This window comes from Protopterus annectens, chromosome 1.part0 (genome assembly GCF_019279795.1).
Source record: "Protopterus annectens isolate FY-2018-M chromosome 1.part0, PAN1.0, whole genome shotgun sequence".
NCBI classification, from domain to species: domain Eukaryota; kingdom Metazoa; phylum Chordata; order Ceratodontiformes; family Protopteridae; genus Protopterus; species Protopterus annectens.
The window spans coordinates 1,834,144,791-1,834,172,102 of NC_056725.1; the positions used below are offsets into that span (position 1 = coordinate 1,834,144,791).

The 27,312-nt window shown below is 39.3% G+C and overlaps 1 protein-coding gene across 1 annotated transcript in view; it reads left to right on the plus strand.

Annotated features, from left to right (window-relative positions):
• Nucleotides 1-27,312, plus strand: part of C7 (complement C7) — a 708,293-nt gene that overhangs the window by 655,836 nt on the left and 25,145 nt on the right. Inside the window, exon 17 of the mRNA XM_044069786.1 lies at nt 9,036-9,223. Coding sequence (XP_043925721.1) covers nt 9,036-9,223 — 188 coding nt within the window. The remainder of the gene's footprint in view (nt 1-9,035; nt 9,224-27,312) is intronic.

Below are 27,312 nucleotides of genomic sequence, written 5' to 3' on the forward strand. Positions count from 1 at the left end.
CAGACCTGTGGAGTAAGTTTCTGCTAACACTACCTGACTGTTTCTACCCATATTCACATTAGGGATACATATGTGCACTCATACTGTGTGTGTGCATGTGCTACTGCCATACTCTACCTTGATTTCTATCAGTCTCCCTGGGTTTGGGTGGCAGTGACCACTAACTGTGATAGCGTGATTCTTGGACATTTCTTGGAGGAGACTGCTTGGTGTTTGTACTTATCTTGCTGTCATTTTCAGCCTTGGGCTTGGACAGTGGGTGTTGTACACAGTGTATAAGTACAACCTTCTTACAGCTAAGATATACCTTTTCTTACCTGACAGACCTGTGGAAGAAATTTCTGTTAACACTACGTGACTGTTTCTATACATATTCACATATTCCTGGGTGAAAATATGCATGGATGCTACTACCACTCCCGGGATTACAACTGTGCCTGTTTGTGCATAAAAATAGAACAAAGCTTGTGTTTCATCAGAGTGAGCTATTGAGAAACTGCCATTTCTTGTTTGACTGTTTTCTACCTAGTACTCCATTGGTTGTATAATCTGACATTGTAATTCTGACATTCATGCATGGCAGGTAGTTCTTATACTGTGTATTCATACATTGACATAGCACAGTCTGGAACACACTGGTTAACACAATGTTACTATTCAGGTATCAGATCTTGGTGCATGGGACATTTCATATTGTTAATCTCCTGTTTTACAACTCCACAGTCTTTTTTGGATGAGCTTTAATTATTTATTGCATTCAGAGCTATAGTTGCTGTGCAGAAACTGTACACATTTCAATTCATACCACCATATACCAAAGTAAACATGACCAGTCCGAGCTTTTGATTTTTATTGACAGGTGCATATACCCTGTACATTACTATTACTCTGCTAATGTCTCATTTATTCAGTACAAACTATACCCATTTTTAAATACTGACAGGTGACATTCTACTCCTTTCTATTTATTTGCCATAAATACTACAAGCTAGATTTGTATTCACCAGCCTTGCAATGCAGCCTTAGAAGCCTGCTGGCATGGGCATCCATTTTCATGGCCCTGTTATCTCCAGCTGTACACTGGCATGGGCATCCATGTTTGCGGCCCTCTCATCGGCAGCTGTACAGGAGATAGAGAAACATTTATGTATACCTATCCATCACATACACAGGCTGGACTTTGGGAAACACTTATTGGTACTGATACTTACACACATCTGGGACATTCTTCATCCATGCATCTTGGACCCACTGTCCAAGAGCTCCCTTTTCCTACGCTTCAAGTCAGCAAAGTGGTGCCGGACCTGCTCACCAGTTTGAGGGATGCCAGTGGCACTGGTGAGACCATGTGTGAGATGGTCCCAGGCCTCCACTTTGTATTGGGAGCCCTGGTACTGGTCCTGCAGCAGTCTCCCTTCATGGTTTTGTACTAGGAGTCCAACCATGACCCTGGTCTTCTGAATGCCCCAACGCTGCATGCGAATGTGCACACCTTCACCAATACCAGCCATTGTGCCTGCAGTGATGAGCTACAACTGGTTATGGGCTGTATTCCCACCTGCAAGGTTTAAATAGGGCTGATTTCCCACACTTTGCCATGATTGGATGGTGTTGAATATGCTGAGCTAAAGTAGGTGACGGGCAAACCCACTTAGCACAGATAGGCATTGTTTAAAGGGGTAGATACTAAGCACTGCTTACCAGTGTGCAAATCCACTTAGCTACACTAATTATTGCTAAGCACACAAATTTAACCAATGCTTACTCAGGCTAAGCATAGCTGAGAACAATTTAGCATTGTTCAGGTTTCATTTTATGGACTATCAGGATTGTGGGGTTGATTTCTTCTTAATAACATCTTATGATATGTATGTTTCCCTTCGCTAACATCCCCCTATGTGCTTTCATTACATTATATTCTTTTGTGGCTATACTGTATGGGACAATTGTGTTTATATGAGGGTTTGAAACGAAAATCAAATAGTCCGAACTGGCTGAGAATGAATTTATTATTTCCAAGTATAAAAGGTAATGTCCAAAGTAAAGATACGAACAAATACAAAACACAATCCAGGTAAGCGCTTTTGTTTGGCTGTGCACATTGCACTTTAACTTATGTACAGTTAATATTTTTTCCGGTTAAGCAACTGGTTTTAATATTAATTGATATATTATTTCACACACCAAGATTATTATAAGTACACCTTCTTAAAATAATTTTTCATATTTTATATTTACAATATTAGATGATATGAGAAAACACATGGTTGATAGACCCGATCACATATAATATACAAATATGATATATACATATACATTATATTTCATGTTTCCTGTGTTGCATTCATACTATATTTTGGTTTATATTGCCTATTAAGTAAGCTTGAGTTTGGTTGCTTACTGTCTAACTTTATAGGGTTTGTATTTAATATATTGTTGGTGTTTTTACACAACTAAGTATGCATGTTGCACTTTCATTCTTGCGCATATTGTTATTCATTAGTTGTTCAGATTTGCCTATGTTTGAAACATGATAGTAAAAATATTTTTCTTATCTTTATTCATAAACATTGCAAGATTCTTATATACCTGAAGGACAAAGATAAAATACAAGTGTCTGCAAATAGGTTGTAACTACCAAACTATGCAAATCAGTGTAGTTTGAGTATTTCAATGTTTTTTATTCCGCACCGATTTATTATGATTTACCGTATTTTTGGTCTATTACATTTATTTGTTATTCATGAATTGTTTTAAAAAGGTTGGGCATACTTTAGATGAAGTTTTGAAGGTTTATGAACCGATTACATACTTTTAAAATAATAAAAATGCATAGTGTTTTTTAAATATTCCATAGGAAGCAACAATGCATTACATCATTGTAACTTCACTATTTAATTAACAGGAAATGACAATTATTTGTTTGAAAAAGTTTGGCACAGCCAAACGAAAGCGCTTACCTGGATTGTGTTTTGCATTCATTTGTATCTTTACTTTGGACATTACCTTTTATACTTGGAAATAATAAATTAATTCTCAGCCAGTTCGTACTATTTGATTTTCGTTTCATTTGGTTTATCAGTGCTCTCATTTTCTTGGCGTTGTTTTTTGAGCTACATGGATTTGGCTGAGATGGAGACTGAAACTACACAGGAGAATATGTTTGGTAACCTAACGTTACTTATTCAAAAGTTAACGGACAGGCTAGATCGACTAGAGCAGCGAAGCTTGTCCCTTCATTCCAATCCGTTTATAGACATCAATGGATCTAATAATGGTGAACGGAATACCAGGGTTTCTACAGCATCTATTACTGAAGTGAGTGGAACAGACCCTAATGCAACAGAACAACCTAACAGACTTTTTGAAACTGTTTTACCAAGGAATGAAGATTTTTCGTCTTGGCTAAATAACAACACTGGGTTTGAACCGAAAACAAACCCAAACTCAGGTATGTCAAAGTCGTACCAAGAAAAATTGACTGAACTAGATCATGTTTTACTAAAGATATAAAAAGTTACAAATGGACAACAACTATTTTTCTGAATGTATAAAGAATAATATAGTTCCCAAAGGCTTACGCATCTGACGTTTTCCAACCGGCCTAGTAGCAGATTCACCACTACATTTTGATCTTATTAAACTTTTTGACAAATTTGGGGTGGATTATATGAATTTGGTCATTAACGATAACAAAACAATAGAAACTTTATCAAGGAAAGCTAATGCACTAGATGCAACAGTAAAAAATGACTCGGCCTTTGCTGTTAATGACTGATTACCAACATATTTTCAAATCAATAGATGAAAAAATGAAAGCAATTAAAGAGAGGAAACTCAAAAAATTGGACAGAGATGTGAATGCTTATGCTAAAGGTATGGCTTACCCCCCACCCCCAATTTCGCAGCAGTGAGACTTCAAAACAACAAACACTGACAACAGGAATGAGACAAATACAAATCCTAAAATGAGTATGGGAGATATCGAAACAGATGATTTTTTAGAAGCAAATGCATTTCCTCCTCTTCGGAGGTTGGAACGGTTACAACACCAATATATAGCCCAACAACAGAATCAATCAAGAGGTTGGGGGCCACCGAACCAACCCCATACACGAGGAACATTTTCAAGGGGGAGGAACAACTACAACAGGGGCCAGTGGAGAGGCTACAAATGATTGTGTCAGCACCACCAAGTTGTCCTAATATTTACACCAACAAATCTAATGACTTTAAAGTGTACAATTATTCTGATTATGAATTCGACAACTGTATATGTGAATTGCTATCACGAGGGCTCACATTTATACCTAATAGGAAGATGAGTGTTGTGGATTCTATTATAGATTTAAAAATCTTTGTACGAAAACTAAATTTAAGTCTGTTATTTTAAAACACAGAACAAATATTAAGACCATTTTATGTTTCGAGTTCATACAATCCCCCACTTCACCCTACTTTGGAAATTTTTGAAAAGATTTGCGAATTAGATTTTCGAGCACTTGATTCTTCAGGAACGAACAATAAAAAATACAATTTAACTAAACTTGAGAGCAAGAATTTAAATATGTTAATGGAAACTAAGAACATCAGACTCATAAAACCAGATAAGGGTGGGGGTATGACTATATTTAATACGAATGACTACAACACAAAAATGGAAACTATATTGAACAGCAATACATATACTAAGAGCTCTATTAATGAATTAAATGGAGCATATAGATGCATAAGGGGTATTTTATATGACTTGTTTATTGATGGAGACATCAACATTGATGAGTTTAATTTTATGAATGTTAGTTACCCCAGGACTCCAACTATTTTTGGAGTCCCAAAGGTACACAAGGACCTTAATACACCCCCTTTTAGACCAATTGTAGATGCACAGGGCTCTATCACTAATCCTATTGCAAAATTTATAGACAATAAATTGAAATTATTTATTCAGGCTGAACAGCATCTATGTAAAGACTCCTGGGAATTCCTGTCTACAATTGGGACCACGTGTTATAGCAATGATTACATTTTTTAACTATAGACGTTAAGGACTTGTATTCTGTTATACCTCATCAGTTGGGGATGGATTGGGTGATCACATACCTATTGAAAAAAGGACTAACTCAGGGGAACATTAATTTATATGATCAACTTTTTGATATAATTTTAAATAACAACTTCATATTATTTAATAATAATTTATATTTACAAAAAGAAGGTGTAGCTATGGGGTCTCCATGTGGAGGCCTCTATGCTAATATAGTAATGTGTGTATGGGAAGAAAAAAATATTTTTAATTCACAATTTTTTAGCTCGTAAAATTTATTTGCGGTTTTTAGATGATGTATTTATTTTGTGGAGTGGTGAGGAGAAAAGCATAGATGACTTTTTAAATTATATTAATGAGACTACTTCATTTTTAAGATTTACAGCAGTAAAAAACAAAAATACTTTAGCTTATTTGGATGTAATTCTACAAAAAGATTATAATAACCAAAAATATATATCAAAAATATTCCGAAAAGAAACATATAGCAATAGTTTTTTACATTTCGATAGTTGCCATCCCTATACGCAAAAGAAAGCTGTTTTAAAAGGCCAGTTTGTTCGAGCAGCAAGAATGGTTAGTAATAGGGATGCCTTCATATCTGAATGTCTTTTTTTAAGTGACATGTTTAAATGTAGAGGGTATCCTGAAAAACTGATCGAAAATGTCATGAATGAAGTAGTAACTAAACGTGACAATTGTCATTTTAAGCCTTTAATAAATCATACATCAACTGTTGCAACGGATCCAACATCAAGAGATGCGGGTTCAGATGAAATACTCAGTCGGACAACATGTGAAACACATTTGAACACCACATTTTTTGAAAACCTTTCTAACAGTGATAAAAATGGTAAAGAAAATGTTGATGTTAAACTTTTTACTAAAAGTTTTATCACTACTTTCAACACTGACAATCACCTCATCCGTGAGATTCTTATGAAAAATTGGCAATTGCTAACTGCCGATTTGTCATTACATTACCATTTTGATTATACTCCGTCAATAGTATACAAAAAAGGAAAAAAATTTAAAAAAATGTTTAGAAACTTCACAAATAATCAAATATGGGAAAATGCACAAATGCAGCAGGTGTAAATATTGCTGTTATGTGTTGGAAACTACGTTAGTAAAAATTAATGGAGTGAATATTAGAATAAAGGGGAAGTTCAATTGTAATAGTGAAAAAAATGTATATTGTGTTATTTGTTCTGCCTGCCAGAATTTTTATGTAGGAAAAACTGAAAGGAAATTGAAAGACCAAATGGGTGAACACATTCGAGCCATACGCAACGGCATTGAAACAAATGCCTTAGTGAAGCATGTCATTATATATACATCTCATTCTTTTAAATTTATTGTTTTGGATATTTTAAATTTGGATACTAGGGGAGGTGCGTGGCAATCGTTATTAGAAAAAATAGAATTACAATGGCAAATCAAATTGAATGCACATAATTGGCCAGGTTTAAACAGTGCCACCTCAATTGCTAGTATTTTAAGATTAAAAACCTTAGAAAGATAATTCATTTTACTCCCCTTACTCTATTCTTCACTCCTGTTTGACACACTATATGTTATTTGTATATTATACATTTTATATATATATATATATATATATATATATATATATATATATATATATATATATATATATACTTATATATTTTTATACTATTAATTATTTACCAGTTTATCATTTATACTCAATTTATTTCTAAATACTTACTATTTATTCACAGTATAAAATTAATAACGAAATTTTAGGTTTTTATTTTTAGTCATTTAATTAATACCCGCATTTATTTATATATTAATTATACATTTTTACTGATTTATGTACCTAAATAATAATGTAGACTTTTATGTCTAAAATTACTATTATGCACATTGCACTTTAACTTATGTACATTTAATATTTTTTTCCGGTTAAGCAACTGGTTTTAATATTAATTGATATATTATTTCACACACCAAGATTATTATAAGTACACCTTCTTAAAATATTTTTTCTTATTTTATATTTACATTATTAGATGATATGAGAAAACACATGGTTGACAGACCCAATCACATATAATATACAAATATGATATATACATATACATTATATTTCATGTTTCCTGTGTTGCAGTCATACTATATTTTGGTTTATATTGCCTATTAAGTAAGCTTGAGTTTCCGTTCTTTTCATGGTTGCTTACTGTCTAACTTTACAGGATTTGTATTTAATATATTGTTGGTGTTTTTACACAACTAAGTATGCATGTTGCACTTTCATTCTTGCGCATATTGTTATTCATTAGTTGTTCGGATTTGTCTATGTTTGAAACATGATAGTAAAAATCTTTTTCTTATCTTTATTCATAAACATTGCGGGATTCTTATATACCTGAAGGACAAAGATAAAATACAAGTGTCTGCAAATAGGTTGTAACTACCAAACCATACAAGTCAGTGTGGTTTGAGTATTTCAGTGTTTTTTATTCCGCATCGATTTATTATGATTTACCGTATTTTTGGTCTGTTACATTTATTTGTTATTCATGAATTGTTTGTTTTTATTTAAAAAGGTTGAGCATACTTTAGATGAAGTTTTGAAGGTTTATGAACCGATTACATACTTTTAAAATAATAAAAATTGTATAGTGTTTTTTAAATATTCCATAGGAAGCAACAATGTATTACATCATTGTAACTTCACTATTTAATTAACAGGAAATGAAGAGTCTTTGTTTGAAAAAGTTTGGCATAGCCAAACGAAAGCACTTACCTGGATTATGTTTTGCATTTGTTTATATCTTTATTTTGGACATTACCTTTTATACTTGGAAATAATAAATTCATTCTCAGCCAGTTCGGACTATTTGATTTTCGTTTCATTTGGTTTATCAGTGCTCTCAATGTCTTATATGAGGGTTTCACATCTGTACACATTGACACCTCACATTTGGACCTGCTACACTACCCTGGTTAACAAATATATATTATTCACTACCTATTTATAAAAAGATAGTTTTACTGCTGTTTTCACGTATAAGAATGAATGGACTGCATTGGGGCTCAAACACCAAATGACTGCATACTAAGCAAACGCTCTAACAACTATACTATTTCACTTTGATTGTTTTGGCTGTATGTTTCTATTTAGCTCCTTTGGATGTTTCAGCTATGCTATACACAGCTGCATGATGTGCACACCCATTCAGCTATGCTTAAACTTTATTAGGGATGGGAAAAAATAAAATAAACATGTTTTATTTTTATTTACTGTAGGGGTATGCACATTGCTTTCTGCATGTTAGGGCAGGACATCTGGACAACTACATCATACATGGGGGAATTGGTTTAAATATTCCTCTCAGGAACATGCTTACTTATTTGGTATGCCAGCATGTACACTGGCATACCATTCTGGACATTAACTATGCTGGACCATTGTGGGGGGCTGTGCTTTTGTGTGTTTTTACTGTACTTTGTTCGCGGACACTGTTACATTATGAAAACAGTGTCCGCAGACACTGTTATGATAACAGTGTTCGCGGACACTGTTACTTGCTTTGGGATTGCTGTACGGCAATTCTAGAGTGTAGGGGGCATGTGTACTGTGCGAGCAATGCACTCATACACGGATCGTGTCCATGTGGAGAATACAGCAGCCTGCCTGCATTAATATGCAAAGCGCGCTGCTGTTCTACATGGGCACGATCTACTCCGTGCAGGAATAGCACTGTTCTTGCATGGAGTTTAATGAATCCAGGGGAGTTAGTGCTTTCTGTTCATTGAGTACTGTTCTTGCATATTCCAGGAATTTATTTGCATTTTATAACTTGAAATTCTTTTTGCAGATCAGTGTGAACAGCTCATTTCAACCTTATGAAAAAACATTTTCACTAATATTTTTTATGAAATACTTTACTAGTTTAATGTGTCTGTAGAGTTCATTTTTGACTGATAATTTGCTTCTTATGAATTCTCCTTATCCCAGATCTTCACTTGATGTCTGCGCTACAGATGATACAACAAAAAGAAACTTGCCAGTAACTGTCTGCAAGGTCTATGCTCTGGAGTGTTTGGGCAAAAGATACAAGCTAACAGAAGACAGCAACTGCAAAATGCCCATCAAGGCAAAGGATGAAAAATGTGGTTCATGTCAGTTATGGGAGCGATGTGATGGTAAAGCATTTTATTTCCTTATTACTGCTGTTGGCCAGCAAAATATTTATAAACTGTTCACTACCATCTTACATGATGCTGACATTGGTAAATGCGCAGGTTACAGGTGCTACATAGAAGTAAGCTTTCTCTGAAAATTTAAGGTTGATGAATCTCTCTCATGAGAAGAGAGAGCCATTCCTTTCCAGTGTAGAACTATTTCCTCAGATTGCAAGTGCTGATTTTTATCTAAGCTGCTTCACACTCAGTAGCAAACAGGTGAATTGCATGCTGGAGATCCTTCCATCCACAACCTCTTTTTCCCATTTTTGCACATGGAGTCAGGGTGCCACCTAGAGATAAAGTTTATACCACCAAGTGGCTAGCTTTGCAAGGGTAATTCTGCCACACCACACACTCACAGTCACACACAGGGCCAATTTAGAGTATCCAATCCACCTACTGCATGCCTTTGGAATGTGGGAAGAAACCCACGCAAACAAAGAGAGGACATGCAGACTGCACAGAAGGCATCCCAGCATCGAACCAGGGAACCTCTTGCTGTGCGGTAACAATGCTATCTATTGTGCCACTATGCTGAAGATAACATTCAATTAAAGCTAAAAGGACTTTATTAGCTAGACAGCAAAATTCTGCCCTCTTGTCCCCAAACTGGATAGTCTCATGTCCTTGGTTGCTTTATGATATCTTGTCCATGAAAATTATGGACAAGTAGAGACAAGACATACCACACAGCAAGAGGTTCTCCGTTCGATCCTCGGCTGGGGTGCCCTCTGCTTTGAGGTCTGCACATTCAATGTGTGGACAGGTGATAAGAAGAAGAGACAAGACATACCACTGACAATCTTAAACCTACACTGAATGTGTGCAGCTTAATGCTAAGACTGTGGGTACAGTTCCTGCTTCAGAAAAATAGGGGCATAATGATATGCAGCTTTGGCCTTGGGTCCTTGTAGAGTTGCAGCACCTCACACAAAATTTCCCAGAATATACAGTTATAAGACTTTTCTGGGTCCAGAAGCATACCTAGATAGTGCTTTTAAACTCCCTTGACCTTCTGCAGTATCTGTGCAAGAATAAAGATGACAACTACTATTCCATGGCAAGGGGGGGAGTTGACACCTCATTGCTTCTCCTAAATCAGAGAATGTACTTTTGGCTGAAACCTCTTCTGTAGCACTCTAGTGCAGGCTTTCCCAGAACAAGTGCAGTAATTGGAACATATCATTTTGCTCCACATTTTGAAAACAAGGACCAATACCACAGTTTGCCAGTAAAGAGGAACTGTCCCAGCATTTTGTGCAACATAAAAAAAGGTATGCAAATCATGACAATCCAGAAATATCCAGTACCTTGAGAATCTTCAGCCAGAATTCATCCACTCTCATAGTTTTGCCAGAGCTGAGCTGTATGCAGATTTTTCCGGAATCTGGAGACAGTACCAGACACACCTGTTGGATTAGAACCATTTCTTTATACAAGGTCACTAAAGCAAAATGTATGATTGGTGAAAAAACACATAGGACTCATCAAGCAGGGTCCTGTCATCAGTCATCTGCCACAGTTGGAGAGTACTACACCCTGATGTAATTTCTTTATGCCCATACCAGATTTGCTGTACTGATCTGCTGTATTATAAGTTGATGTGTAGTCTCAATATGTTTGAGTAATATGGACAGTGGTACTAGTGGCTTTACTAATGTGCAAGAGATATGATTAATATAAAGAAACATAAGAGAAATGTTGTAAACCAGAGACATACTTGACAGTTGGCATACTTGTGAAACGACTAAAATGCAGACAGCTGTTCCCTGGTTTCTGAGCTCAAACTTCCGTGTAATTTAAAATGTTAGTGTGATATATACCTGAGCATGAAATGCTCAGCAGGTTTTTACAGCCTCCATATAGTAAAGTGCAAAGAATCAGCTGCTGATAATAATGCTATAATTAGTTTTCACAGAGTTAGGCTCTGCTTTGAAATGTATCAAGTTGTAGTCTATACAGATTTAAAACTTTTATTTAGAAGTAAAAATTCAATAAAAAAATCACTTTGATCTGAAGTTTCAGCAACACAGCTTTGTGGATGTTAATCCGGTGTCTTTATACAGATCCCATTCCCCTTTAAAACAGTGAATTACGACAACGTCGAGTTGCAGAACATTGAGATAAAACTACGAAATGTTACACATCATCGTAGGTTGTCACTGCGAAATAAGGCAATTGGCCAAGATAGCGAACTTTGCCCTTTTCTCCACTGTAGTGCGATCTTGGAGTTGGTATATTTAGTTGAGGAGGTGGGGGGCTGTGAGGGGTGTGGTGGGCGAAGCCCCACACTTGGGTGGATTTTATTTCCTTTGGTTTGCTTTTAATTTCATGTTGGCTGCGTGTTTACTTACACAGTGAAAACTTACGATGATGTGAACATTCAGTAATGTAAAGTTTCATATTTTTCATCTCACTTTTCTGCAACTCAATGTTATGATAATTCGTTGTTTTAAAGGAGATCCATTTATATATAGTTTTCTCAGGAGAAATTGTAGCATTTATTAACTGTAAGACACACTACAAATAATTCCTGAATTACATGTTTCTGTGTTCCAAACTCCTCAAAAAGCACTTTTTAATGCTTTTTTTGTTTTATTTTCTTTCTGTTTAGACAGATAAATGGTAACAAGAGATAAAGTGTGCATATCATCTGGTTATTTCAGTTTCAGCAAGAACATATTGGGGAAATTGTTCTATACTAAAACTGTGGGAAAGGCAGTTAATACTTGAATCAAATTCTCTTACAGACTGAGTCTGCTTTTTTTAAAACCTGCATGGAAAAAGCAGTCACTGAAGTAACAAAAATGCAGATGATTTTACTGTTCTATCAAATATCTAATTTTATATCAGTCAGTAGCATTAATAACCCAAGCCATTTCCAGCCTGACGTTCCAGATAAAATGAAAGATTTAATTTTGTATTGATTAAAGTTATGTAAAAGGAATGCAAACAAATTAATCAAATAATGGAAAATGATACATGAAGTGTCTTGAAATCCAACTTAACTGCATATTGCAAGTAAAAAACAGCAAACAAACAAAAAATGCTTTAACAGAATATTTACACAACACGGGGAAATAAAACAAAATATTCTTTACAGTAGGACATGGTACTCCAAGGAAAACACACTTCACTGAAGTACAAAAGCACCGCTGGATACAGAAGCTGAATTCCAAACTTTTTATTTATATTTATTTATACTTATATTTATTTTATGGTTATGTGACTCTGATGGGCAGTGGTAGTGGGGATTGGGGAAACAGCAAATTCGACTTTTGGACCAGTGCAGGTGGTGTGGCCAGTCAACAGACTAATGTGCATCAGTCTTTATTAGACAGGATCAAGTCCTTTGAAAAGAGACTATTCGGTCTAAAGAAGCTACAAATCAAAAACGGCTACCTAGAAAGTAATATTGAACTGGGGCAAGTCCCAAGGGGTTTACGATGTTGGAAGTACCCCAACGGTATAGAAAACAATGGTGAAATGCTTGATGAAGTTCACCGGCTTTTCAACTGGACAGGTATAGAGCTTATTAAAATAATGACAAAATACAACGGCCGTAGGATTGAGCAGCTTTTACGTGAACTGGAGAAGGAAAACGAGCTGATTACCAAGGACTTGCTGTTCGAACATTACCAGACTGTCATAGTATTTTAGCTGGCATTGACAACAGTTGTAATAACATTTTCTAAAGGAAGATTAATAAGTTGAAAAGGGACACACTAGAGTGTACCAAAAATAAGGTATATCCACTATCCATTGGTAACCATGGTAACCAAGTGTCTCCAACCAATCAGCTATCCGAGGAGAATGAGAAAGTGACATCTCAACTGAGGATTTTTCAATCAGGTCAGTCAGCGTTCCCTTTAGAGGAAAGCCTGAGACGATCCGAGCGACTAAGAAACAGGGAACAGAGGATACCACCAGGAGAAAACACCAATCAAAGATGCAAAGTGCAGGGAGCAAGGTCGAAGACCCAGAACAACCAGTGGAACTATCGGAATTGTTACTAGAGGATTTTTCCATGGGGTCACTTAGTCAAGTAAGTATTTACATGGACTATGATGCACCTTTCAATTCTGGCATTTTTGTGAACTACTGTTCACTCTTGTGAAACAGTTTGTCAAGACCGTGTTTTCAATGAGGTATCAAATGATTCAACAGACAGTAGACTGGTTAACTTTGAGCCTTCCATGGAGATTGAGTTTGTAACTTTAAACGTATTAGTGGCAATGATCGGATGAATACTGATAGTTTTATTGACAATGGGCAAGTTGGCTTTGATATTTCATTTAATGTTACATCTGAATGCAATGATACATGTGTTGGCAGTGGTCCGATTATTTTTTTACCAAACAATTTAAATGACAGTAGGTGGGTTAACCTTGAGCCTTCCACGGAGATTGAGTCTGTAACTTTAAATGTTTTAGACAGTGGCAGTGGTAGGACGAATACTGATATTTCTATTGACAATGGGCAAATTGACTTTGACATTTTGTTCAATGTTATGTCTGAATGTAATGACACATGTGTTGATAGTGGTCCGAGTATTATTGTCAATTCAGTCGGAGATTATAAGGTTTACAACTACTCTAGAAACTTTCTTAGTGTAACACATGCTGCTTTGTTATCTAAGGGGTTTACATTTGTCTCATGCAGGCGTGGTTATTTATCCATCACTTTAATAGATTTAAAACTTTTCACTCACAAAGTGAACCTGAAAGTGTGGTTTAATGGGGGGAGTTGTGAACAACAAGGGAATGAGTTAAAGAGACCTAGTTACTTTAATTCCCCTCTTAATAGCAGTATAGGGACATATGAGAGAATTTGTGAAATTGACATTAGGGATGGTTATAGAAAACAACCCTACAGTTTAACCAATAATTTGTCCATTAATGAGAAAACCCCATTGATGGAATTGGCTACAGATACCAATATCCAGATAATGAAGCCAGATAAAGGTAGTGGGGCTGTAATACTTGATAGGTGTGATTATTCTGACAAGATGACAGCTTTACTAACTGAAGATACTTATTGTGAGAGCAATTTCAATGAAATTCATATAGCCTACAAGAGAGTGGATCTTTTAATAGAGGATATGTTATATCAGGGGCAAATCAATGAAGAGGAATACCAATTCCTAAGGAATGATTATCTTGTAATACCAAACATTTTCTGCATTCCTAAAATCCACAAAGGTGTAGACTCCTTACAGTTTAGATCTATTGTGGATGGTAAAAGGGCAAAAACCTGCTTTTTAAGCAGGTACTTGGACCATCATTTGCAAAAGGGTTGGGAACATTTTCCTATATCACTAAGGATTTGTGGCAATTTTTGGATCAATTAAATGGGGTTACCATCACCAGAAATACCTTTTTAGTCACCATAGATGTATGCAATCTCTTCTCAGTGATACCCCATGGTATTGGGTTAGAATGGCTGGGAGTACAACTTAGTAAGACTCATATTTTTGATCAAGATGAAATTAATGTCTTTACCACCTTAATGGAGGCAGTATTAACTAACAACTTTTTACATTTTGAAGGACAATATTACAAGCAGGTGACTGGTGTGGCTATGGGGGCAACCTGTGCCTCTATATATGCCAATTTTGTTATGTCCCACTGGGAGCAGTAATTCATTTTTTCTAGTGAATTTTGGGCATGTATAAAACACTATACCAGATTTTTGGATGACATATTTGTTGTTTGGGATGGGCAAGAAGAAATGTTAAAAAAATTTCTTAAATATATTAACTAAACAGTTGAATTCTTTAAGTTTAACTATGAGTACAGCAGAGATAGGGTGTTATACCTGGATGTCAACCTAATTATTGATAGTAGCAGCAATACCCTGAGATCAAGCATTTACAGAAAACCCACATTTTTAACTCCTGTCTGGGATTTTGCAATTGGCACCCTTACAACCAGAAAAAGTCCATTGTTAAAAGACAATTTGTAAGGGCTGCCAGAATGGTCATGGGTGATCAAGACTTTTTATTAGAGCTTGAGTTTATGACGGAGTTATTTATTAAAAGAGGTTACCCTGAAGCCCTTTGTAGGATTTTGTCAAAGGAAATTAGAACCAAAAGAGTGGGGGGGCATGTACAAGCTTATACTTACAGGGAACATGGATTCCAATATGGTGGATGGTTCTAACATGCCAAGGAATTGTAACTTAGACTCAAGGAAGATGGGGGGTGGGTTACTATTTATTACCACCTTTAATCAGGATGCTGAATGGATCACCCATATCATCCAAAAGAACTGGAGATTGTTACATGCTGATAGTTCCCTTATGGACAAGGTGGGGGACCCCCCAGGTTTGTTTTTAGAAGAGACAGATCTTTCAAGGAGATTTTAGAATTGGGCACTCACATTGATTCCCATCAGTGTAGTAGAGCACGTGGTAATTTCAAGTGTGGTAGGTGCAATGTATGCGCACATATTCTTGAGACTGGTGAAAAAACATGTATCAGTGGGAGAACCCTCCATTTTCATGGACACCTTAATTATTATAGTAAAAATTTAGTATACATGTTCAAATGTGAACAGTGTTTAGCCTTCTATGTTGGTAAGACTAGCACGCATTTCAAAGATAGAATCAGGGAACACATTTTTGACATTAAAAACGTGAGCACCACCAATGCTCTGGTGAGGCACATAACAAAAAAAACATGCCATAGATTCAAATGTGTTGTTTTACAGCAATTGATAAAGGACAGACAGGGCAGAGTTCTGGACCTAGATGTAGATATTTGTGAACTGAAGTGGCAGTTGAGGTTGGATGCCACCAGTTTTCCGGGTATCGATGACGATGTCAGTATAACAGCTATATTGAAATTAAAGCATATTTTAGGTTAATACAAAAATGTTTTAAATGTTTTACATGTTTATTCACACAGGTTGTATTTAACTGTTTGAATTTTAATATGTATCATTAGGTGTTTTAAGAATGGGGCAAGTTTATTGACTCATTTATTGGTCAATTTTTTATTATATAATTATTCAATTTTTCAATTGTCTAATTATACATGTTTTAAGCTGTGTATAAAAAGGTTGAGTTTCTGCCATGTGTTGCTCTGAGGAAGTCCAACAGAGGCTGGATGAAAGCGCTTAACTTGTGGGATAAATAAAAGGTTTGGAATTCAGCTTCTCTGTCCAGCGGTGCTTTTGACTTCAGAACATGGTACTCCCACACACCATTATAGTAATATAATCAACAACTTGGTTATTTTATATTCAAAGAAAGATCACAGTCACATGAAACATAAACCTGCATGCAGAATTGTAACCATGGGTGTCAGAACCGTAAGGTGAGGGAGCCACCCCCCCCCCCACTCCAGCTTTCAGCAGCTGGCCAATATGTCCTGAGAGTACTGCCAAAAATGGCATTTAACGGAAAGACTCACATTGACATTTCTGGGGTAACTACAAGGGTAGGCAGCCAGACAAAGATGATTTGAGTGATAAATAGTTTTTTTCCTGGCTGCCCAAGCTCATGGGTACCATGGAAAAGCCTATGAGAGTGTTTCTGAGGCATACCGAACAACTTCTTTCATCAAGGATTTTGGACAAAGCCAAAAATAGGGGAATGAAGACTCCAAACCTGGGACAATTTTTAAACATTACTTATTCATTTAAAATTTTAATAGCACAGGTTTTATATCAGCATGCATTTTCCTGATTAACAGAAGTATGAAACCCTAATATCTGGAATGTGTGACTGATTACAATCATCTGCACACCTCTCAACCTTTGCATAAGAATTCTGGGGAAAGCCAAAAATGATGGGGGGATAAATGCCCAAAATAGGGGACAGCTTTTAAATATTGCTTTTATAAACTTAGAAAGCTTCTAGAACAACATGTTTTGCATTAGCATGCATTTTTTGATGGATATGAAGTCTCAACACTTGGTATCTCATAATTTAATGGATAAATCCTCAATGGTTTACCAAAAAAAAAGACACAGATATTGTGAAAAGCAGACCAAAAATATGATGCAAAAATCTAAACATTCTGTGAAATTCGAGAGAGTCGAGAAGTATGATTCTGAGTGATTTAGCAGATAATCAAACATTTTAAAAGGACAGGGCAAAAATATGAAGCAAAAAGGGATGTTTTGAAAACATCTGGACAATTTACTTATTGATTACTGTTTATTTACCTGGTAAGTGGGCTGCTCTATTAACCCTTTTCAGCCACTGCCTGATATCAACAATTTACAAAAGTAGAATAAGACATTACATTCATGAGCACACATATGTTTCCATACGTTGGCGCAGACCTGAATGTTTAATGTTAAGTTGTCTCGCTCACCTTCATTCTTGCTGGTTGGGTTCGGAGCCGCCATTTTCTAAAGCTCGAGAGCTATTTACTGGCTTGAGGCCTCCCTATATCCCACAATGCCTGGCGCTAGATCCCCAGATCTCGTTTGCCACTTCAGCTATGAGGTTGCGCTTTACTGGCTCAGGTCGTATTCATCTTTTTGTGAGAATTAGTTGTTAAAATTTAGTATATATTTCAAGCTTTTTTGTTCTAGTAGTGTAGTACTGTTAGATTAGTTGTAGTACCTGTGTTTTCTGCCTTTTATGAAACTCGTTTTACTTAGAGAGTTTCTCCACTCCCCCCCATCTCCCTAAAGTAGGCCGTTTAAATTAGAGGCTATCCCCTTCCCTTTTATAAACCCTTTTTCCAGTAGGAAGTAGTGTTTAGCCTTTGTAGTTAAAGATAAATTTCTTTTTATTTTTGCTAGTATTGTTACTCTCTTTAATTTTTTTTGTGTGAAGGTGTGTGTGTGTGTGTGTGTGTGTGTGTGTTTCTTTACACTAGTCTAATATACTTCTGTTGGTATCCCTTTTTCTTTAACATGTCAAAAGATACCAAGGTATCAGGGTTCAAGAAGTGTGACTCGTGCTGTCAGAAAATGTCTCTGACAGACGGTCACACTTCCTGTGTTTATTGTTTGGGTGCCCTACACCTGCAGGACTCTTGCTCGGTATGTCATGCCTTTAGTCCGAGAGTCCTGCAGTAGCATAGGAACAAGTTGATTCTCAGGGGGTTACTAAAACCAGAGAGGTCTCCGGCAAAGTCTCAACCAGCGAAAACCCCTAAGCCCACCAAGCCGTCAGCTCCCAGTATGGAGCCATCGCCAGGTGGAGCGTCTGCTTCCATTTCGGTTCCGGCTGGAACCAAAGTATCTAAATCTCACTCGGCTCCGACCTTGGTGTCAGAACCGTCAGGGAGCCATAAGCGATCTAGGTCGCCATCCCTAGAGTCAATTCGCTCGGCTCCGGGGTCGCCCTTACTACAATCTGAACGGAGCCATCGGTCCTACTCTTCTCGGTCCTCGAGGCTATCCGATCATGACTTGGAGAGAGTGGTTAGTAGACTCCTCAAATCGCAGGCCCTGGCTAAAATGTTAACTAGCACTCCTCATCAGGCTGTGGCTGTTCCTGTTTCTGAAGTAGTTCCTCCTCTGACTCCTCCTGCTAGTTCGGAGCCGGAGTTTGTTGGGGCTCGGATCTTGGAAACGTCGGCGCCGATGCTTCCCCTTTTGGCTCCATCGTCTGCTCCGATTTCTTCAATGGTTCCGTCCTTGGAGGGATCTGGGCGCCGAGACTCTGTCGTTGGCTCCGAGGGGATGAGTGGCGTCGGACCCTTGTCCAACCCTGTTCTCCCTCTCAGAGCCTCGGCGCAGATAAGCTCAGCTCCTACATTGGCCTCGGAGCAGTCCCTTTCGGTGCCAGAGAGGATTCCTGTGTCTTCAGAGTTGGGCCCCTCTTCTCTGCTGGACAGGGGTGCCTTCAAGGTCATGAAGAGCGTGCTGACTTCCGAGTCTGCACCTCGGTCAGACCCTTCAGCTCCTCCCCCCAGGGTGCCTGCTTCGGTCTCTGCCCCTACTTCAGACCCCAAGTGAGGAGATCAAATGCTCCAGGTCACCCCACTGGGTGTATCTTCCTCTTCCGAGGCCTCCCCTGAGATTTCAGAGGAGCCCCCTCATAAGAGGAAATGTAAGAGGAAACATGTTGACTCCCCCGAGTCTGTCACGTCAGATACCGACTTGGAGGATTCGGAAGGGTCCCCAAGATCCCCCTCTGAAGATGTCTTTTTCTCAGACATCCTTGAGATCCTTAGGCAGAGGGGGAACTGGACTGCCCTTAACCCTTCTGAGGATGAGTCGGTATTCCTGGATGCGTTTGGTTCTCACCCCTTCACCTCCTGGGTGTCTCCGCCTTTCGATCCTTTGATGGAAGTACTGGCTCGGAAGGCGTAGTCAGCCCCGGACACACTTGAACCAACCCCCCGCAGGCCCACTAAGTTTATTACAGCCCCTCAAGATAAACAGTTTTAGACAAAGGATGTCCCCGTTGATGCCAATGTGGTAGCAGTGGCCACGAAAAAGGAGTTGGCTGACACTTCTGTACCTGTCCATCCCCCTAATAAAGAATCTAGGATGATGGACAGGTACGGGAAGCAGATGTTTTCCTTCAGCGACCTTCTCCATGCGGTCGCTGAATTACTTGTGCCACTTCACCCGTCTCCAGAGGGATCTCCTACTAACCACTCTCTCCTCAAGGAGCTAGGAGATACCCTTCAAGATTCATCAGCTGCGGGGGCTCAAGACAAGATTAACTCCCAGCTGGCGACTCTTAATTCTATCGTCAACTCCTCCATGTGGCTCATTTTGTATATGGCTGATGGGGCGAGTAGGGCCGCAGGCACAGGCGTGGCTTTGAGAAGACATGCCTGGATGTGGTTATGTAACTTTGCTGATCCCTTCAAGGCATCTTTCAACAATACCCCTTTTGATGGTTCAGCTTTGTTTGGACCTCAAGTGAAAGATACCTTTACCAGGTGTGAGCAGGAAGGCAAGACTCTCTCTGCCATCGGAGTCTGTTTTTCCACTCCCTCTAGACCATACCCTAAAGGTCAGAAGAATGGAAAGATGTGGTTCCGGAAACCCCAGGGAGCCGTGCCTGACACATGTGGTGAGTTTCCCTCCAGAGGCAGAGGAGGGAACAACAATAGATGCTGCCCATGGGGCAGAGGGGGTCTGCAGAATCAGGGCAGCAGAGAATCTTTCTCTGACAAGCCCTTCCAGCACCCCTGAGGGGCTGCCCGGCTGTCCACCTTCGGAGGCAGTCGGGGGAAGGTTGTCAGAAGCCTGGCGTCTCATCACACGAGACAGATGGGTACGGTCTATCATATCCGGAGGTTACAAAATCCCTTTTGTCCACAACCCTCTTAGAATCAAACAATCCCATCCCAGATGTTCCACCTGGTCTAAGGGAACATGCAGTACAAGAAGTTTCAAAACTGCTAAAAAAAACGGGCCATCCAACAAGTCCCAGCAGACCAGCAAGGATCCAGAATTTACTCAAAGTTCTTTTTGGTACCAAAAAAGACAGGGGACTGGAGACCCATTTTGGATCTCAGCAGGCTAAACAAGTCTGTTCAAAGAACGAAGTTCCGGATGGTCACGCTTCAGTCCATTCTACCCTTTTTGGGTCAGGACAATTGGATGTGCACCATAGATCTTCAGGATGCTTACTACCATATCAAAATGGACAGGTGTTCCAGAAGGTTTCTCCGCTTCTGGCTGGGAACCAGTCATTACCAGTTCAGAGCCCTTCCCTTTGGTCTCACCACAGTCCCCAGGGTGTTCACCAAATGCATGGCAGTGGTTACCGCTCACCTGAGATGGCAAGGATTCCAGGTGTTTCCATATCTAGACAACTGACTCCTTACTGCTACCACCAGACATCAATTGCTGAGAGCCAGGGACTATACCATCCAAACATGCTCCAACCTAGGTATCTCAATAAATTTTGAAAAGTCTGCATTGTCACCTTGTTAGTCTTTAACCTTTATAGGCGCAAGATTAAATATGAAAGATCTCTCCGCAAGACTTCCAATAGACAGAGTGGCAGACGCTGACACGTACAGGTATTATTAGGATGCAGAAAGATTCTGGCCAGATTCATCCTAAAAACCTTGGGTCTCATGACAGCAGCGATCATATTAGTTCCCCTGGCTCATTTTCACATGAGGATTCTCCAGTGGCTGCTTTTCACCCAATGGTCCTTTCAACAACTTCCTATGTCTCACAAGATAATAATCATGCAGTCATGCAAAGACCACTTGGCTTGGTGGATGGTCTCCCCATCAGTACCCCAGGGGCAGACCATTTGTCCTTCCTCCTCCAGTTGCCACGGTGACCACGGATGCCTCCCTGATCGGGTGGGGGGGGGGCATTTTCAGGGCAGGACTGTCCAGGGCACCTGGCAACCCCACGAGTACCACTTGCGCATAAATATCTTGGAGATGAGGGTGGGTGCTTTTAGTGTTGCAAGCTCTTCAGAACTCTCTACCCACTGGGACCATTGCAATTCAGACAGACAATAAGTCTGTTGTGTGGTACATTAACAACAAGGGCGGAACCAAGTCCTATCCCTTATGTCGAGAAGCACTCAGACTATGGCAGTGGGCAATCTCCTCTCAATGGTTTCTGACAGCAACACACATCTGTGGGAAGTCCAACGTCATAGCGGACAAGCTAAGCAGAGCTATTCTCATGCCTCACTAGTGGTCTCTCAATCGGACACCAGCGGACAAAATCTTCCGCAAATGTGGTCAGCCTTGCTGCGACCTTTTCACAACTCCTCTCAACAGCAAGTGCAACAGTTTCTTCACTCTCTTCCCTCTTCCCGGACACTCCCCCAGAGATGCCCTAGTTCACGATTGGCCCCAGGGACTTCTGTATGCATTCCCACCCTTTCCCCTAATTCCCAAACTAATTCAGAAAGCTACCGTGCTGGGTTGCAGGATGATCCTTATTGCCCCCTACTGGCCTCGACAAATCTGGTTCCCGTTCCTGCATCATCACCTTCTAGAGCAGCCTTGGAATCTGGACCCAGTTCTGGACCTCCTGATCCATCAGTCGGGCAGGCTGCATCAATCTCTTCAGTCTCTCAACCTCACTGCTTGGTTGCTCCACTTCCAACCTTAGCCAGGCTTCCCAGTATTTCCCATTCTGTGTGTGAGATTATCCTTTCTTCACACAAACCTACAACCAGGAAGACTTATGCTAGTAAGTGGAAACGTTTCTCTTTCTGGGCAGAGGCTAGAAATATAGATCCTTTTACGGCCCCTGTCCATAACGTTCTAGACTTTTTAGCAAAACTTTTTCAAGCGGGCTCATCTTCTGCCACGATTAGAGTTCAATTAGCGGCAATCTCAAATTTCCATATGGGCCTGTCAGAAACCAGCATCATGTCCCATAAGCTTTGCAAAGCCTTTTTTAAAGGAACAATTTTGCTCAGGCCTCCAGTGAGAGATCCCCCACCTCCATGGGACTTGAATTTGATCCTAGCTTCCCTGATACTGCCTCCTTTTGAACTGGCAGCTTCCTGTTCCTTGAAATTGCTTTCATGGGAAAACCCTCTTTTTGGTGGCCATTACTTCAGCGAGGAGAGTTTCTGAACTTCAAGCCCTATGTGTTCGTCCTCCTTACCTAATTTTCCATAAGGATAGGGTTTCACTCAGGACTAATCCTTCGTTCCTTCCTAAGGTCCCCTCCGAAAATAATTTGAATCAGTCCATTGATCTACCAGTTTTTTTTCCAGATTATTCCAACAAAGCTGAACACAAATTACACCAGTTGGATGTTCATAGGCAGTTACGTTTCTGTTTGCATAGGAGTGAGCAAATAAGGAAATCAGACCAACTCTTCTTGTCCTATGCGAAGGGTAAGCAGGGTCAACCAGTGTCTAAAGTAACCTTATCCAGGTGGTTGTCCTCTATTATTACACTTATTTATCAGTTGAATAAAGAACTCCCTGCTAAACGTAAAGACCACTCTACTAGGGCTTTAGCTACGTCGGTAGCCTTTCAAGCAAGACTACCAATGGAAGCCATTTGTGCGGTGGCCACATGGGCCACCCCTCATACCTTCATTTCACATTATAAATTGGATGTGGCCTCTAGGAGTAGAGCTGATTTTGGTTCCACTGTGCTCAAGAGTCTGTTCCGATGAGCCACCCAGGACTAAGGTGCTAGGGACGCTGTCCCAACCAGCAAGAATGAAGGCGAGAGAGACAACTTAACATTAAGAAGTTATGTACCTACCATAACGTTCCATGTTAGTTGTCTTCTTCTTGCCTTCTTTCTTGGGTCCCACCCTCCATCCCCCTAGCCTAGATAGACCGAGAAGAGTCCTCCTACGAGTCTTGTCACTGGCTGAGACTTACCCGATTTATGTCCTCTATCTTTTCTTTAGCCCTATAGCTGAAGTCTTGCTATTGGGACAGTTGTCCTCTTGTATTGTTATGGTGTTAGGTCTTCCAAACGAGATCTGGGGATCTAGCGCCAGGCATTGTGGGATATAGGGAGGCCTCGAGCCAGTAAATAGCTCTGGAGCTTTAGAAAATGGCCGAGTCGGAGCCGAAGATCAGCTCCGAACCCAACCAGCAAGAAAGAAGGCGAGAAGAAGAAAACTAACATGGAACATTATGGTAGGTACATAACTTCTTATTCATAGGTAAGTACTAGGCTAGCTGTCATGGACCATTTAAAACCTAGCGACTTTCCTTTGGTGAGAATCCAGCAATGTACCTTTTGTCTGTAAGGTAAATACCTTAACCATTAAAACCCTAACCAGGATAGGCTTTGGCTCTCCTGTCTGTTTTAGGCAGAATTGCCACAGAGGTATAGTTCACTGGAGCTAGACTGACTTCTAGTGTAGTAGCTAATGTTATGTTCCTCCACATATATACGTTCAACCATATATTTGTCTGTATTCAAGTGTTTAGAGTCAAGTTCTAGTTGACACTATGTATATGTTTTTGTTTTTAAATTTTTATCCTGTAAATGTGTTAGCACTCATTTTTTGTCTATAATTTCTATTACTTGATGTGATGACTTTGTATGTAAGCTTAAACTGGAGCTTTTCTCCCCGGGCCTCTGCTGAAAATGGGCATTGTCCCAGTCGGACCATCCCAGTAAAAAATGTAAAATAAATAATTAATAATTTTGCTGTATTTAATTATACATTAATTCTCTTATACTCATTTTACATACCCCTCAACCTTTTAGTGCAAGAAATCTGGACAAAGACACACGTAACAAGGGAAAAAGTCTTCAAATCATGAACATATTTTAAATATTGCTCTCTTAATTTTAGAAAGTTGATAATGTAGTAGGTTTTGTGTTACATGCATCATCTAAAAGATATGAAGTCTGAAACTCAAATGCTTGTCATTACTTAGTGACTTCAATCCTCAATGATTTTCCAGAAAACCACACATTTTGTGAGGAACAGACTAAAAATATGAGTCAAAAATCTGGACATTCTGCAAAAATCTGGAAAGTTGAGCAGAGCAGTATGCTGCTTTATGTTATTCAGGATCATTATGGGGTTAGGCAGAGAAAGCATATGACAGGGTGCCTAGAGAGGAGTTGTGGTATTATATGAGGAAGTCGGGAGTGTCAGAGAAGTATGTAAGAGTGGTACAGGATATGTAAGAGAGTAGTGTGACAGTGGTGAGGTCTGCGGTGGGAGTGACGGATGCGTTTAAGGTGGAGGTGGGAGTACATCAAGAATCAGCTCTGAGCCCTTTCTTATTTGCAATGGTGATGGACAAGTTGACAGACGAGATCAGACAGGAGTCTCCATGGACTATGATGTCTGCAGATGACATTGTGATCTGTAGTGAGAGTATGGAACAGGTGGAGGAGACCCTGGAGAGATGGAGATATGCTCTAGAGAGAAGAGGAATGAAGGTCAGCAGGACTAAGAATATATGTGTGTGAATGAGAAAGAGGCTAGAGGAATGGTGAGGATGTAAGGAGTAGAGGTGGTGAAAGTGGATGAGTTTAAATACTTGGGATCAGTAGTTCAGAGTAATGGTGAGTGTGGAAGAAAGGTGAAGTAGAGAGTACATGCAGGATGGACTGGGTGGAGAAGAGTGTCAGGAGTGATTTGTGCCAGACGAGTACCAGTAAGAGTGAAAGGGAAGGTCTAGAAGAGGGTAGTGAGACCAGCTATGCTATATGGGTTGGAGACAGTGGCATTGACAAAAAGGCAGGAGTTAGAGCTGGATGTGGCAGAGTTAAGGATGTTAAGGTTTGCGCTGGGTGTGACGATGGTGGACAGGATTAGGAATAAGTATATTAGAGGGTCAGCCCAGGTTGGAAGGTTTGGAGACAAAGCCAGAGAGGCAAGATTATGTTGGTTTGGACATGTGCTGAGGAGGGATGCTGAGTATATTGGGAAAAAGATGCTAAGGATGAAGCTATCAGGTAACAGGAAAAGAGGAAGGCCTAAGATAAGGTTTATGAATGTGGTTAGAGAGGACAAGTAGGTGGTTGGTGTGATGGAGCAAGATGCAGAGGACAGGAAGAAATGGAAACAGATGATCTGCTGTGGTGACCCCTAATGGGAACAGCCAAAAGATGATGATGGGGGTAGGCAGAGATTTTATGAGAAGCTATGGGAGTAAGCCATAAAAACAGTTTAGATTCATAGATATTCCAAGGCCAACAAATCTTATGACCATTCATGCTTTGCCAGTACCCTCCATCAGATAGCACCCCTTTTTTTCCAGGACGACCATACGAGTAAAACATGGAGTAAGTTTGTGGATACCCATCCAGTCGCTAGTTTATGTTTAAACTAAGGTAGTGAATTGCATTGCTTAACATGTAGAGGAAGTTTATTCCAAAGGATTGGGAGGAACTGCCTTATAATCGTGCCTCTCTACTGTGCAGTCTTTATTTGTTAGTGGAGATTTAGGTCCCTGGTTCTAGTGTTGGTGGAGATATTGGACTTGTGGTGAAACAGGAGTTCCAGGACAACTGGGTCTCTGATAGTGCAGCAAACAAGCAAGAAAGACAGATCTCCACTCAAAAGTCTTCAAGACACTGAATAAAGGAATAGAGCTTCCAGTATATCTTCATAGCTCAGAGATTTTAGGCCTGTGATCTTTTTGGTTAGGAACCTTTAGGGTTTTGCTAATTGTTTGATATATAATTAATAAGGTACACACCAGAGGGTGGCATTGTACTCAGTAATTGCCCTGATCAATACTGGATATAAGGGCGCGACCACCTCTTCAGACCATAAGGGTATTCCTTTCGCAATTAGGTAGGCTAAATAAAAGTTTTTCCTGTCAACAGTTGTCACATGAACGCCAAAAGAGAGGCAGCTATCAGCTCATGTATCTAGGTCTCTGACAATTTTTTTATTCCTTAGTTGTGTGTTGGCTGTACAGCATTTAGTTTGAGCTCATTTTTAGTACACAAAGAATTTACTAGGGAGAGTTTATTTAGAAGGGGCTGGGTGTTATACTGTGAATTAACAACAACTTCCAGTTTGCAGTCATCTGCAAACTTTGTTAGCCAGAGGTGTTGGCTCTAAGCTTGGAGATCAGACAAGTATGTACCATAAAGGTGGAGTTCAAGCACTGAGCCCTGAGGGGGGGATACCACTGGTCACATTCATACTTGCTAATGAGGCATCTGCAAATCATTCTGTGTGGGCTCTGTCTTTCAGCTGCTTTTCTGTCCATCTTACCACATATGGGGTTGATTTTTAAAGCAGTTAGCCTTTGTATGATTCCAGCATGGGGAATTGAAAATCTTCTGAAGATGTTTACCAGGTTAAATGGACAGGATCTACCTTTCACAAAGCTAACCTGCTGGAGGTCAATTCAAACAAGAGTCTTAATATCACAGTTTATGAGGTTAGTTATAATACCCATGGTGGCATCATACAAAGGCTAATTGCTTTAAAAATTGACCCCAGGATTTTTCTAATTGCTTGTGTGAAGATGTTAGACACTGCTGTTTGTGCTGGTATGTCTGGCTGAAGTTTTGTACATAAATTTCAGATTAACCTGTTTATTATATGCCAGCATGGCTAGCTATGATATTATAAATAAGTTCTTACGTGTTGATTTATAATCTGTACAAAATGTTTTAAAGACTTGAACAGTGTTCCTTTATATTTCTAACTACACATATTTGCAAAGAAGATTGTAAA